Below are 16,794 nucleotides of genomic sequence, written 5' to 3' on the forward strand. Positions count from 1 at the left end.
TTGAAAGCACTGTACTAGAGGGAACACAGACCCAGTAGTGAGAAATAGACAATAAACAAAGATGTTAAATGCTGAGAAGCCTTATTTCCATCCCTATTTGCATAAACTTTGGTCACTGAATCTGTAACTTACATTTACATTAAATAAGGAAATTTCACTATAACTACTTGAAGTAAATAACTTCAAGTTAACATTAAAAAGGAAAGAGAAAAGGGCAAAGATATTCAGTGAATCTGTATAAGACTCAAATGTCCATCCTGATTCGAGACTTGCAATGATTTAGTTATGGGAGCCCCTTATTGTCTTAATTTGCAGGAATTGTGCAAATCTTCAAAATCATTCTCCTAGAGAAATTCAGTTACATTTACACTGGGTATTTTTGTGGTAAGCAGTGTACTAGAGACAAATTCTGAAGAACTTTAAGGTCCTGGTATATACCAAGTTAAATATGAGCACATCTGTGCCAAAGAAGAGCATTAACAAATTGGGACACACTAGGAGTGTTGTCAGCAGGACAAGTGAGGTAATTCTTCCACTCTGTTCAGCATTGGTAAGGTCATGTTTGGAGTCTTGCATCTCCATTGTAAAAGAGGGAATGAAAAAGGGGAGCCAGACTGTACTCAGTAGTGCCTGCCCATGGGACAAAATCCATTGACACAAATTAAAACATATGAAATTTCGTCTAAACACAAATAACTCTCTGTTTCTCCTTATTTATTTATACTGCAGGAATGGTCAGATGCCAGCACAGGTTGCTCAGGAGGTCTTCTCCTTGAAGATATTCAGAAGCTGCCTGGCCATAGGCCTGGACTTCCTACTCTGGTTTTCCCTGCTGGAGCATGGGATGGATCAGAAAGACCCCATAGAGGGCCCTGCCAGTCTCAGCTGTTGTGAGATTCTGTGATTCTGTATTTCTGTAATTCTGTGGAATAGAGTTTGGGATTAATTTTAGGATCTTTAAGCACAGTGTTGTAACAGATATAAACTGTAAAGGTTGTAAATACTGTGCTTCAAGTGTCTTGCTTTGAGTACATAAATTGTCCATAAAAATGAATTCGTTTAATTGTTAGTTTGTTTTCAGACTGATCTCTTTCAAGAAGTTCATGAACATTAGACCAGAGCTGCATGTATTTAAAATATTTATCAGCTTTTTAGTAATAGAATAGGAAAATAAAGTAGCTTACTGTTGGGTTATTTATTTATTTAGCAGATAACCAGCAGATGACAGATTTGCACGTACAGAAAGGGAAAGAAATTGCTAGTGCAAGTACTGGTAGCTAAATATCTTCAACAACTTTGATGCAAAAATTAAGGAAACAAGTGAAATTTGAGGATGATGTGAAGTTAAAGAAATCTATTCAGAGTGAACTGGAATAAAATAAGTCAGATACTTTTAAAGAATGTTCTAGTATAAAAAGATTAAATTCAATTGCACTGAACCACCCCCACCCTACCCTCATTTGACTGACTAACAGCATGTAAAACTTTTGAGCTAAGACAAAGTTGGAGAAACAAATGGATATGACCAAATGAAACAAATTTGAGCTGGAAGTTGGTGAAACAAATAGAAAAACTAACTACTTTTAAGGCAGAGCTTTATCTATTTGAAAAGGATTAGGCACGGCTACTTAAAACAGTAAGGAAGTAGATTCAGTAGCCCTTTCCATTTCTCTGCTGTGAATATAATAACCTTCTAGAACACATCTTTCATGTAAATACCTAGCACAAAGGAGGTATGTCACACCCAGCTTAAAAAGAGAAATAAATTGAGATCAGTCATATTTTTAGAAACAAAAGTGCTACTATTGAATCTGGCAATATTTTTGAAATGTATCTTGAGTCCTTTTATTTCTACTAATTTCAAAGAGAGGTTCATTGTGTTATGACCCTTATTCCTCAATATATGGATTAATTTTCTGGATCCAGTTTGAATGTGGAGAAGAATTATGAGAACAGTTATGTCTACAAGATTGCTACTCAGATCTGAAAAGTACATTTGAGTAAATGATCTCATGAGATTTTTGCTATCTGGAGATGAAATCTTTCAAGCATATGTAATAACATTTTGACACAGAAAACTGGCATTAAGTTGATGTATGGCCTTGAATGCCACTAAAGCCAAAAATAGCTTCCTTCCCTAAAAGTAAATTTCTTTATTGAAGATATTCTTTATTTAACTAGAAATAAATTACAATTAGAATCAACACTGCATTAGTTTAAGGGTTTCAGATTAGCACTACAGAGTAAAAGGTAACAAAATATTAAACTCCTTAATCCCACAATTCAACATATAAAACTTTTCCAATAAAGTAGCAGCAGAGCACACATTCTCTACTTTTCAGCTTGAAGCCCCTAAGGGAATAGCTTGGTTATTTCTCTGATAAACGTCTTACAATAAGCTGATTACATTCCTGACCAAGTCAGCAAAATCATGTTTCTACCTTTAAGATGAGTTGGTTGGACCTGAGAAAGAGGAAAGTAATTTTATGGGGAAATCAAGCATGAAACTGTATATCATGTGCTTTAGTCCTCTTAAAAAAATAAAAAAAAAACCACCAATTTATTTTCAGGTGTGCTGCGTGTAAAATTGAATATTTTCTGCAATTTTTAGACATAATAAATGTTCTCTATGTTTCAGTTACCATAGCCAAAAACTGAGGGTGGAAACCCAGTAAGGATCAAAATGAGGGCCCATGATTTTAATGATTCATCTTGCATACTTCCCCTCAGTGTTAACAGCTGGATCCAAATATAACCTTGTCACCTGGAGCTCTAATACTGACAATTTCATACAATTCACATAGCACTTGAACACACTGAAGAATACTTCCACTGAGGCACAGCATCGTATTAGGATGTACAGACTCCTGATTGCAGTTCCATTTACAGGTTCTGCAGCATTTGCTATCTTACGCAGCCGGTGTTTCAGAGGTCTCAAAGCAGGTGGTTTTGGGTACTTGTACTTGAACAAAGGTTGAGTCCTATAATATGCAATTATCACTACTTAATCCCTGCCACAGGACTATAAAAAAAATCTGAAATGCAGAATGAGTAAAAAGGGGAAATTGGTGATTTTTCTCCAGAGCAAATATCTAGGTGCTAATGTAATGTGCTCTGTTCCATTTGTTACAGTAAAAATCCAAATTTCTGTGCAAGGACTTCATTGACATCTTGTGGGAAACAATTAATAAATATATATAAAAATTTATTTGAAATTACTTCATCTTCTTCAAGGAAAAGTGAGTACAAAAAGCCTATTCATATCAGACTATCCTATAGGACAAGAAGTGAATTGAATGAACTGATACTACTAGATTTTCATATGCATAACACATCAGTAAAATGAAAAAAAGATCTAGGGAATGAATCTGTGACTGTATATACTTACTAAAGTTTTGATTCATTATGGGAAAACCCAGAGAAAACCCAAAGACTCCAAGGGTGGAAAAGACTAGCATAATCACTTAAATTCCATAGGTACTAACATGAAGATGTTGAGTAATAGGCTTTCTTTTAAACTGATATTAGGAATCATGTTTCAGGAACTGAGGAATGAAAGAGTGGATATGCATAAGTGGATTTTTTCAAACCGTGTATGATCTAGATACATTTTCATCCTCCAGATAACAAAGGAAGTATTACTACTTTCACACATCCACTTATGATATAAGTGAACTTCTTAATACAACACGTAAATTTATGTTTTCCTGTGTCCTAGGTATCAAAGTTTCCACTCTTGGTAACAGACACCTCACCAATTCATTCACTAGAGACTACAGTGTGATTTGACTGTAAAGACAACAGATCCTCACAGGTCATCCTTACCAAGAAATGTCCTGAGCATCTTATTACTTAGCATACCACACTATCTTTTGCTTTCCTCATTACAATTTCATTCTTTCAGTCACATGCATATTTATTACACATTCTCTTTCACTGTATTGAATGCCACCAGTTCATACAGTAGGATCAAGAATGGTTCCCAATGGACTCACTAAAGTTCCATCTTCTTTATTACATGTTAATGTGTGAGATTTGGATAGTTTATCAGATAAATTGTGTATTTTTCTCATCCTGATGCCGTAATTAGCCTCTTTTCCAGTAAAGTGTACTGTTGTGGATTCATTTTTGTGTAAGATAGTAGGATGCTGTGTTGGTTGGCCTGGTACTGCAAGTGTGTTACTGCAGCCCCTTCATTCTTTCTAATATCTGATCCCTACCTGATCTTTCTCTTCCTCTTCCAGTGACGCTTCCAAGGGCAGTATCACTCCACATAAGGGGCAGGGGAAGACGGGTGGGTGCTGAAAGATGCATGGAGAGGAGGATGAAGTTCCTGGGAGATACTATAGGGTGGGTAGGTAGGCGAGAATGTAGGGGGGGAATGTCTGCTGTTTGTCAGATCTTGTAATGCCAACTCACTAAAGAGGGGTTGAATAACCCCAAGTTATCAATCTTGTTTTGTACTCCATTTACAACAGGCAAAAACATTCTGCCTCTTTCTATTTTAAAAGGAATCATGAGTAAGAAAGCAAACACAACCCAGCCTCCCTCCCTTCCCTACCCCAGACCACCCTCCGTACCTCACATGTGAATGGAAACAATCTTCAAGACTCAACACAGAAAGCAGTGTTTCTCTGTTTATCTATAAGAAAATTATTAACTTTGCTCTATCATCAGCTGTTCACAAGACCTCATGGTGCATGAACAGTCAGAAGGGAGACTTCTGAGGTAAAGGGACTGAGGCCAGAGGTCAAATATTTTCAAATGGAGTTCCTTCTGAAGTTACACCAACGTTCTCTTTGACTAACACTGAAGGTGTGGCAACTTCAATAATCCAAAACAGAATTTTCAAATAAAATATTTTTCAGGTCAGAAATAACTGCAAAATAGCTACATAATGAAAGCTGCCTTTTTGCAGATATTAGTATGTTCATTGTTTCAAAATGCAAACACATATGAGCAACTCACATTTAGATCCTGAGGAAGAAGTCCCACTCGAGGTGGATCGTGATGTTCCTTTCATGGAGAAAACCCCTTTGCCTCTGCGAGTTGTTGTCACAGCCACACGAGGACGCTTCAGTGGTATCACTGCACGAGGTGGTGGGGGGACACGTCCATGATAATCAAACAACCTAGAAAAAATGAAGTCAGCTGGACTCCATAAAACCTTCTGTGATTTCATGTCATGGAAGCCCTGTCAATTAAATTTTCATGTTATCTTTGAGAAAATTAACCTTTGCAATCTAATCACATTATATCACAGTCAAATTAGATTTCAAGGACCTATGCACATTAAGTGCCCTATTCAGAGTTTAGTCACAGTCCAGTGGATAGCTCAGATTTGAAATGAGGGAGGATGCTTTATGGGAGTCTGTTATTTTCAGTACAGAAAATCTATAACCTGCTTTCTGCAGTTTCAAATCGTTTCACCGTACACAAATAACAGCAGTACTTTCTATTGTACTGACAGTTCAGCCCCTTTACTGTATGCATGACTTGAATTCCACTTTTCTATCTATCTAGAAAAAGAAATGAACTTTACTGGAACCAGACATCATCATAAAGAAATATCCATGCAAAATATTCAGTAGTCTCTATTAAGGGGACTGTATATCCTATAGAACTGACAGAATATAGGGCCTGTCATGTCCCCTCTTTATTGAATAACAAAGTGATATACAATCACTGAAATAATAAAGCGTGAATAATAAAATAGGCTGTTAGTCTTGTTCAAACCAAACCACTGTATATTTTCAGAGAATTGCTATTACAGTCACTAGAAGATACTCAATGAACAAGTAGTGCTCCCAAAGAGAATGCCCCACTCTTAAAAAGCACAGTTATCAACAGCAGCTGATTACCCTTCATTGAAGAAAATAAAGGCAATAGGAAAAGTAATCAAAAGTTAGATTTATTTAAAACATAAAATCCTCTGTCTCTGAATGGAACAGATTAGAAGTTGAGAAATTATGACTTCCAGTTCTACGACTGAAATAGAGGGACAAGCAACATTATCAGGAAATATCTTGTGTTCTGCTCATACGCTATTGCAACTACTAATTATATGAATTTATAACTGCATGTTTAATTTTCACAATTCTAACTGCCATTTCCCAGCTGGGTGGATAGATACACATTTGAAAACAGAGACGCAAGAAACAGTAGTTAACTGCCACACTATCTAACAGCACGCTGATCAGGAAGTCTTAAGTCTTGAAGTCCATTTTCTGGCAAGTAAATACCTAACATTTAAACCTGGAATCTTTCTAGTTTTCTATACCATAATCTTATAAAATGTGTAATCAAGGTCTTTCCTTATCCATAGCTGTTTATAACATATATCATAAAGATCCTATCACATTAAACCTGAACTCCATCACTTTGAAGTGTTAAATCAGCTATTGTAATCATAACTAAAAAAATCTGTAAAACTATGGATACAAAATATGTATTTTAAAAATTTTACAGAAATATTATGGTTTGTTGTCACTCATATTCTTTATTATATTGGATCATCTGCAGGTTGGTCACAGTCTCTCATGTGACATTACTGGAACAAAATATTTCAGAAAAAATTCTAATTTATCAAACAGTAGATCATTATTCAATGATTTGTCTGAAGGTGATTTTTCTCTCTAGTTTTTAACAGTTCATATTTGTATGAAGTACGTATTTCAATGACATGCTTTCTGTAAAAAGGTGCTGTTTTATACTAGCTTTGAAGTACATTGCCTAATCATCTTGTGCTTGTAATGTGAGAAATGATTAACAGAAATCTTCAGTTCTTGAAGGGGTGGGTGTAGAGGAAAGACTAAGAAGGAATCTTTATAATGGATTGTCATGACAGGACAAGGAGTAATGCTTTTAACTAAAAAAAAAAAAAAAAGGTAGATTTATTATGAGGGAGATGAGGCTCTGAGAAGCTGTGGATGTCACATCCCCAGAAGAAAGTCTGGTTTGGATGGGACCCTGGGCAGCCTGATCTTGTGGAGAATATGGCTACAAAGATATTAGAAGTCTGGAGCATCTCTCTTATGAGGAGAAGTTGAGAAACCCGGGACTGTTCAGCCAGGAGAAAGGAGAAGACTGAAAGGGAATCTCATCTCTATTTATAAGTATGTGAAGGGCAGGAGTCAATTGGATGCAACCTGACTTTGTTCAGCAGTAAGCAGCAGCAGAACAAGAGGCAATGGGCACAAACTACAACACAGGAAGTTTCATATGAACATGAAGAAGAGCTTCCTTAGCGAGGATGACAGAGCATACAGGAACAGGCCACCCAGGGAGGTTGTGAAGTGACTTTTTCTGGAAATATTCAAAACCCATCTGGACAATTTCATGTGAGACTTGCTGTAGGGAATCTGCTTTAGCACAGGGTTGGACTCAGTGATCCCCTGAAGTCCCTTCCAACTCCTACAATTTTGTGAAGGTGTCCTAAAGATTATTAAAAAGCAAGAAATTCAGAAAAAATTAAAAAGCAAGGAAACTTCAGAAATTCAAAAAATCATGAATAAATTTCTTCATTTATATTTCCTATAAGTATGTCGGTCTGTGTGATAGTTGTGTTAATGCACTCAATGCTCTGTGAGTTTTTCTTTTTTTGTGCCTGTCACATAAGAATTCTCATCTTCAATGCCCTTTATCTTTACAGAGACATTTAACCTACTAAACTTTTTATGTCAGTACATCAGCATTTCCAGCCCTGGGGGGTGAATTTTATGTTTGAGATTTCTACCATTAAAATGATGCTTTCTTAATTCTGAAGGATTTCTAAATCAGAAAATTATACTACTGAATACATTTATGATCACTTTTCTGTGTCAGTAGTTTATCATAGTGAGACAGTCAAAAACCCGGACTACCACAGCAGCATTTAATACCCCATAAATATTTTTTCTTTTGAGAAAATGTAATTATTCTAGTTAGAATGACCTGCAATGTACAGAACTAGTGAAAAAACCTAGAGATCAATAACTTTCATGTTCAAGTGGAATAAATCAGGCAAATCTGTTGATAAAACTCAGATCTTTGGGGAAAAGTATAAACAAGCCTATGTGAATTAACTTCTTCAAGGAGAGGAGCAACTTCTACTATTAAGGGTGAACTCAGCATGATTAAAAGGAGTTGATGGCTTTTACTCTGTATGTTTATAACTCACTGTTTTTAGCTTTGTCCAAGGTAAGCATGGCCACGTATGTGAAGAAATAAATAAGGCAGCTTGAATTGAATACATCCCATGGGAAAATAAATAAATAAATAAGATAGGCATTGTTTCCGTATTCTTTTTCTACAATGTTTCTGAGCAGAAATGTACATAGACATGAAAAACTTAATTTCAGGGCGTAAGCCACTACTCTATTGTCTGCTAATGTTTTGCACCAACATGACAAAATAGGTGTCATTACTTTCAGAGCAGCTTTCATGAAGAAATGAATGAAGAAATACATTACAGATGGATCAGGAGCTGGTTATCTGTGGCCTTCCATATTAACCCTGTGTTTTGGTGATTCTTCTATATCATAGTCATAGAATCACAGTCATAGAATGGCTTGAGTTAGAAGGGACCTTAAAGATCATACATTTCCAATCCCCCTGGCATGGACTGGGTTGCCATCCATTAGATCAGGCTGCCCAGGTGCCCATCCAACCTGGCCTTGAACTCCTCCAGGAGCAGGGCATCTAGAACCTTTCTGCGTAACCTGCCCCAACAACATATCACACAACTGAGTATAAAATTTATTCCTAACTTCTAATGTAAATCTTCCCTCTTTTAGTTTAAAGCCATTCCCACTTATGCTATCTCTATCAGACTGTATAAAAAGTCAGTTCTTTTCCTGCCTGTAAACTCCCCACAAGTACTAGAAGGTCACAGTGAGATCTCCCCAATGCCATCTCTTCTCTAAGAGAAGAAGCCAAACTCCATCAATGTATTTTCACAGGAAGGTGTTACAGTCCTTTGATCACCTTCATGGCCCTCCTCTGGAGCTGCTCCAACAACTCTACCTCCCTGTAGTACTGATGTCCCCAGAACTGGACACAGTACTCCAGGTGAGGCCTCAAAGAGGGTAGACGGGGACAATCCCCTCCCCCCCTCCTCCTGGCCACCTCTCTTTTGATGAAGCTCAGGATATTTTTGGCATTTCTGGGCTACAAGTGGAAACATCTGGATCATGTCCGGCTTTTTGTCCACCAGGACCCCTAAGTTTTTTCCTGAGGGGCTTCTTGCAATGAATTCTCCCAGTTTGTACTCGTATATGTAATTGTCTTGAACCAAGTGAAACATCTTGCTCTTGGCCTTGTTAAACCTCCTCAGATTCCTGTGTTTCCACTTTCTGAGACTGTCCAGTTCCCTCTGGATGGTATTCCTTCTGATGTGTCAGCTTCACCACTTATCCAAATTAATAGCTTAAAATTTCCACAGCACTGAGCTAGGCTGTATGAAGGTACTCAAGTCTCGAATTGCTCAGGTATCCTCACTTTTTTTCCTGCTATAGAAATACATGTGTTCAAGTTGTCTAATTTCCCTTAACGTCCTTCTAGACTTCTAAACATTATTGGAAAACAAAAACACATATTTCAGGAGACAATCTTTATCTTTTCATACCCTTGGTTGAAAAACAAACAAACAATGTGTTCTTCAGTGCTGAAGAGTTTTGCAGCCATTATATGTTCCAAAGAAAGTAAACCTAGAAGAACTCTATAGAAAAAATATTGAGCAATTAAGCTAACTTTAAATTTTTCAGGAAAGAAAATGCCCCAGTAGCTCTCAGAAAGGGTAATACAAAAAGAGCCGTTTAATGAGCAGACATTGGGTGGTGATCTTCTCCATTTGTGATATATTCCAATAACCTATTTCAAATACACAATAGAAATGATGAAATGAATAATATGCAAAATCAGAACAGACCTGCCTACCCAAACAATGTGATTACATTATAAACAAACAGTAGAAATCGTGTAGAATGTACAAAAATATAACTGCACATACCGATTGTAGAAATCATCCCTGTAGTAATCATAATCAAAGACATAACCACTGTGGAAAAAAGAAAAACAAACAGAAAAACAACAATTTGTGGGCTTATAGAAAAAATACACATTGATCAAAGCACTTGTATTAGCTTACTCTCACTTTTCAAGCACTTTCAGAGTCCTTTCACTTCCGTTCTTCAACCAGATATTATGCACTGTGTTTGCCAAAGCTGCCAGTTGTTATACTTTGGTGTATTTGGAAATGTGAAGTCTGGGGCAAGTAGAGCAGTGGAAACAGTTGACAGCACATATATAAAGAATTTAACACTCCATAGTGCTTTTAATTAAAGGATTGTTGTGGTGTAATACTTTGAGTGATCGAATAAAGTGAGCACTCTAATACCTCTTCTTTGCTGGGCTGATATAATTTGTGGCCTAGGAAGACTGTTAAATACATGAAAAATCAGTAAATGAGTGAGTATTAGAGGACTGAAATTAGACAATGAAATAAATTAATGAATAAGGTTAGAATGGTTGGATTGTTGATTCATCAAATCTTTTATCAGAAACAGACAGGGAAAAGTAATAAAGAAAATGATGTATGTAATAATGTAATAACTTTCTGGTTCAAAAGAGAACATACATATCAGGCTAGGAAAAGAGAGGCACTGTCAAAAGAAATAAATACAGGTGGGAGATTGCAAATGTCTAGAAGAAAACTATTTTATGAGTTGTCAACTGTGAAATAAATCCTTTATTGTTTTTCCTGTGTTTGCATTCCACTAGCCACTTTCTGCCCTCATGGTGAAGAAATAGCACTGAGGTACATTTCACACATCCAGAAAGAGAACAAAAAATAATAAATAATAAATATTCTGCACTCAAAATTTGCTCTGACTAGGAGCAGAAACTGCAAAGTTTTTACTTACCTTACTCGGTCAATCATTAACGAATAAGATATATGAAAAAAGAAAGTATCACTGAAAAGGAACAAAATTTAAATAAGAAAGCAGAAAGGTAGAAAAGAAAGAGGAAGAACAGAGAAAGAGAAAAAACCTTTCACTGAAAATAAAGGTGAAAAGCTGAATATTAATAAAATTTGTCTTCAAAAAGAATGGTATTCTGGACTATTTCTGCTCTCCAACATATTTTTAGTACACAGTTTGTAGTATAATCAAGAATTTTCAAATTCCTTGGATTTGTTCTCCCTCATCCCATAAAATCATTTCTCATTTCCTTATCTTTGCTAAGTCTCAGAGGCTCACTGCTTAAAAAAGAAAAAAATTGAGAATTGGCAGATTTATATTACCTAATTTACCATTTTATCCTGCAGTTTTAATTTTGAGGGTTTGCAATTTGCCATATCTGCAACTTACAAAAACACCCACCAAAGGAGCTGAAAGTTTGGAGGCAATTTCCACCTCCACCTTGGATAAAAGTGCCCAAGTCTTTAGTGATCAGATAAATTATGTCATCTACCCATGTAATGCTGGACCGGTATTGAAAATCATGAGACTCAGCAGGAAAAAAGCTGGCTTTAGTCCTACTGTTAAATGATTTGAGAAATAAAAGCCCTACATGCATTTCATATGAAAATGCTCAATAAATAAAACAGCCCTGGGAGACTAGAACCAAGAAAAATGCTAACCATCTGGTAAAGGAAGAAAAACAACATTAAATAATACTATTTAGTGATTATATAGCAATCATATTTCTGCATTTTACCTTCACACAACTCTAGTGAATTTTTCCCTAAACAACACAACAGCTCTTATTTTGTCTTTCACTAAATAGCCAGTCCACATGAAAGTAAGAGGTAGTTAAGCTTTTATTTTATTTACAGCTATCCACAATTTTCTAATGGCTTTATTTAGCTAAGTGATTAATAGCTGCAATAATCCCGCACTTAATATTCAGTTTGTGTTTTTAAGTAGAAGAGGACAGACAATTTGAAGAAAAAGATTCAATTTAAAAGGCCCGTCACATGAAACCTTTCACCTGGAGTGACATTAATTTAATTTACATAAAGATGAAATAAATTCAGTTTTTCAAGGTTAAAGACTGTGAAGCCCATGAACGATAATTCACTTTAAAGCAGCTGCTGTAAGGATGAAGAGCAGCTCAGCTCTGGGACCTAGCATGTACTCTGAGAAGCAATCTTGTGTTATCTGAGGCAAGCCCCCCTAGGACAGAGTAAGACTGGCCCCTCACTGGACTTTTCATAAGTTCATAAGTTCATAAGGTTGGAAAGGACCTATAAGATCATCTAGTCCAACCATCCTCCTATCACTATCTCTACCCAACTACTAAATTAAGTCCTTAAGCACCTCATCTAAACGCTTCTTGAACAGCGCTAGGGATGGTGCCTCAACCACCTCCCTAGGCAGGCCATTCCAGTGCCTGACCACTCTTTCAGAAAAGAAATGCTTCCTAAGGTCTAATCTAAATCTTCCCTGGCGCAACTTGTGGCCATTCCCTCTCGTCCTGTCATTACTTATCAGGGAGAAGAGGCCTACCCCCTCCTCACCACAACCCCCCTTCAGGAAGTGGTAGAGTGCTATAAGGTCTCCTCTGAGCCTCCTCTTCTCCAGACTGAAGTATGTAATTCTTCATATTCAAACTGCCATGACAGAGAAGTCTCAAAACCTCTCCTGGGAATGGTGGTGCTGGAGGGGCACCAGGAGGGAGGGAGGTCTCAAGCAAAGGTCTGACCATGCCAGGTCAGTAGGACCTGGAAGTTCATGAGTTCCGCAGATGAGAATAGTAGGTAGAGAAGGCTTTGGATGCTGTTGTGGTCTTGTGGGAAAGTGAAAGAAAGAACTTCTGGTGCAATAACTGAATTTCTCCCTCATTGTCTTCTACTCACACTCTGCCACTGTATAAATAAGGAGACCCTTTCACACAGTATTCCTCAGGTACAGTATTCTTATACTGAAAAAATGTGGTTTAGCACATTTCATTTTTTGATTTAGTGAAAAATTTAGGATAGTCTCCTTTGAAAGTATTTTTGCACATCAGTCAGCCACTAAGAAGTTCATTTTTTTTTTGTTCTCTTCACTGTTTCTGTAACTTTTGCCATGAAAATTAACTCCTTTGTATTCTTTCATCTTTACCAGTGATTATTTCAAGCCACCACTCTCCATGTGGTCTAGTGTTATCTTTGGGACCAGAAAAGAGTAGCACACTCTTCAGCCTGATTATTACATAATTATTACATTCAACAGGAAAATATAAAAAACATAAGCAGTTCAGCAGTTTTCATGAAGTGTTTTACAGCAGAAGCTAACTAAATGACTTTGATATAGATGTTGCCTCTAACATGAAAGTTAAGATGCTTTGTGTTTTTGTACAGGTTAGCTCTGTAACATCCAGTGCTACTGAGATTAGAAGTAAATGCTGGTTTTCTGAATGTTTCATGACAGTCAAACTCTGAAATGATCATACCCAAGGTTTCAGCTGCAGCATGCATTATCCAATTTGTTCATCCTGTCCATCTATCTGCCAAAAAATTACTGACCCTATGACTGGGATATGAAATGTAAACATATTGTGGCTTTTAACAGTGTGACCTGCTAGCGCAATTGACAAGCTAACAGGAGTTGATTTGCTTTCTTTTCTAATCTGAGCATTTTAAGTGAAATCTCCACAACTCAAGGGCATCCCTGCTAATTGAATCCAATATCTCACAACGTGGGTGCTGGGGACTGTAGCAGTAGGAGGGAAGGGAATCTCTGCTTTCCCCACAGGCTATTCAGGATCCCTCTGCATTGGCAAAGGGTGTTTCTTTGTGGAAGAGCTGTTCATAAGAGCAGAAAATAGACAGTTCTGCACACAAAATGACTCCTATCTGAGACCACTGGCAAAGATGTGGTGTCAGCTAATTTGCCCTTGTACAAAAAGCAGAGATGGACAGGCTACTGTGAGCTCTCAACAGAGAAAGGGGAAGACTTCTTCCTTTTACCCCTTTATCATCACTTTGTCTCATTTAAGAGAGATGGCTGAATTCAAGATTTCATAATGGAGATAAGACATTTATCCTTCTGTGATATCTATTAAAATGGAAGGAGAATAGCATTGTAGAACCTTATCTATTGCTGACTCTTACAGAATAAGACCAGTAGATGAAGGTAGGACTAAAGTGTTGAGAGACCTTATCGTGCTTCTTTCTTTGTCCCAATGGCTTGGGTCTGTTTCTCTCTTTCTGAAACTTCTGCAGTTGCAGCAGCACAAGCAATGCGGCAGCAGCTCAGCTACAGCACTGAGCTCCTGGGGATAAGTGTCCTTTGCTTCAACAGCTGGGTTAACAGTCCATGAATGTAAGACATTATGTGAGACCCTTAAAGGTCTGGGGTTTATAAGGGCAATTCTTAGTGCTCTTGGCTGTGAAGTAGTTCTGCACATGTATTGTAAAGGCTGTGATCCAGAGATAATGAAAGGAACCCAAAATGGATGACCTAGAAAAAATCTCTTCTGCTTTTCAAAACAATTTCTTTTTTTTTTTAATTGTAAAGTGGAATGATAATGTTTCACTTGTAATAATACAATAAAGACATTACACTGTTGTAGAGTAAATAACTCCTAATGACGATACTCCACCAGGGAATAGTATAGAAGATGGTATATTTTAAGTAGTTCTATACAAACAGTTATACAGGTAATACAAAAGAGAAGATGGCTCACCTTTAAGATGACAAGGCTCGCAGAGGACTCCACATGGGAGGGATCTCCAAGAAGAGATCCTTCCCTGGTGGTGGTCAGCCCTTAAATGGGGTTTGAGAGAGGAGGAACTAGGCTCCACCCCTTCCACCCACACAGGTATATCACCTTCACCTGTGCCCCCATGGCTGACTTGGTGCTCACCTCAGGTGACCAATCAGTGGTTCAGGCCGTGATTCAGCAGTTCCCATACACTCCACCCCTTCACGACATGAACCACTGATCAAGTAACCATAAGGTGAGTTCCCCTTGATACAGAGACCCAATACATCGCGACGCTTACATAATTGCCCGTCGCAACGCATGCTGATGTAATCTGATATGAGTGATGATCGGCGCATCCGTCGAACTCTTCTTTGGGCCAGTGCTCGGTGGTATCTACTGGAAGCATGTAATCATACAGTGCAGGTCCATCTTACGTGTCATCAGTCCCGGTTAGACCATCACCAGATGCTTCACATGGTCTTATAACAACTCTGGAACACTGCAGTATTGTTTTGATTCCTTCTGGTGATTCATAGACTTATGGGGAGTAATACAAGTGTTTTAGAGGTACCAAGAGGGGAAGATCCGCTTTCCAGGGCAAGATACAGGCCGTATTCCTGTCTTGGGTTAACACTTCAGCTTGTACAGGGGCACGCCCTGGTCGCCTGTACCAAACCCTTTGACCCGATGTCTGTGGCTGTACGACTATATCAGGCACCAAAGGGGGTGTCCTGATCTGCCACAGAGACATGATAGGGGTCCCCTTAGCAATGAAGACTGGAGTGTTAACCATTATTTCAGTAGGCCATGTCAAGCGGCATGCAGCCATCAACCAATCTATAATAGAATGGTTTTCCTCATTATAATGGACAGCTGCATATAATCTTTGTCTTAATGCCGGGTTTATCGTTATAGATGCTAATTTTGACATTTCTGTTCCATTTACTAAAACACTTTCAGCTCCTGCATCCCATAACCTTAGGAGCCATGATGGTATGCTTTCTCTTGGTTTCTGATGGAACCGTTGTACTAGGTCCATCAACTCATTGGCTGTATATGGACGAGCGGTCACATGGAGGCAGGTTTCTGCAGGGGGCCATTGGTCAGGAGGCACCCCTGCTGGTCTATCCTGTACCTTCTTTGTTTTTTGAGTTATAATAGGCCGAATCTCGAATGGGTCCATCATAGATGGAGTTTCGAGATCTGCCTTAGAGATCTTTTCCCCTGTCATATCAGAGTCTTCTTCCTCTGATTTTGGGGTGTCTTCTACCAATATATTCCTTATTTGTCTTGTGGGGACATTTAGGCCAGGCTTTTTGGTTGTTAACGTACCCAGCTGTTGTTCCAGTTTCTCAATACGGTCTCGTAATAACTGATTTTCAGTCTCCAAATTAACATTTGCAACATCTAACTTGAGTATGGCCATTACTAATGGCCAGGCTACTGCAGAGGCAGCTAACCGCCGCTCCTTGGTAACAAGTATGTCTTTATCTAATCCTACAAAGTAGTCAGTCAAATAAGATGGAGAAGGAGCGGCAGTCCCTGGAACCCGCATGGGTCCCCATTTCTCAATAACGGATGCCAATCCATAGTAGGGTGACCCCATGAATCCTGGAATTAGACCAGGGATTGTCTGTTCTAGGGGGGTAACGTTCTCCCCCTTGGCCCATTTAAACATATTCCAAATAAACGACATTATGGATTTAGTTAGAGCTGCCTGGCTCGCCAAATGTAGAGTAAATAACTCCTAATGACGATACTCCACCAGGGAATAGTATAGAAGATGGTATATTTTAAGTAGTTCTATACAAACAGTTATACAGGTAATACAAAAGAGAAGATGGCTCACCTTTAAGATGACAAGGCTCGCAGAGGACTCCACATGGGAGGGATCTCCAAGAAGAGATCCTTCCCTGGTGGTGGTCAGCCCTTAAATGGGGTTTGAGAGAGGAGGAACTAGGCTCCACCCCTTCCACCCACACAGGTATATCACCTTCACCTGTGCCCCCATGGCTGACTTGGTGCTCACCTCAGGTGACCAATCAGTGGTTCAGGCCGTGATTCAGCAGTTCCCATACAACTGTGTATGCAATTAGTACATCTCTGTCTACAACCATAATT

The 16,794-nt window shown here is 38.2% G+C and overlaps 1 protein-coding gene across 5 annotated transcripts in view; it reads right to left on the bottom strand.

Annotated features, from left to right (window-relative positions):
- RALYL (RALY RNA binding protein like) overlaps positions 1-16,794 on the bottom strand; it is a 363,390-nt gene that overhangs the window by 26,018 nt on the left and 320,578 nt on the right. For 4 of the 5 annotated variants that reach the window (XM_065751889.1, XM_065751886.1, XM_065751884.1 and 1 more), the window contains 3 exons: positions 9,989-10,036; positions 4,969-5,132; positions 4,221-4,301 (listed from right to left, as the gene is read on the bottom strand). In XM_065751889.1, coding sequence (XP_065607961.1) covers positions 4,221-4,301; positions 4,969-5,132; positions 9,989-10,036 — 293 coding nt within the window. The remainder of the gene's footprint in view (positions 1-4,220; positions 4,302-4,968; positions 5,133-9,988; positions 10,037-16,794) is intronic. The other variant, XM_065751887.1, reaches the window with a different exon arrangement.

The sequence above is a fragment of the Cyrtonyx montezumae genome, unplaced genomic scaffold (genome assembly GCF_038088225.1).
Source record: "Cyrtonyx montezumae isolate F1298 unplaced genomic scaffold, pur_monq_1.0 scaffold_8, whole genome shotgun sequence".
NCBI lineage: Eukaryota > Metazoa > Chordata > Aves > Galliformes > Odontophoridae > Cyrtonyx > Cyrtonyx montezumae.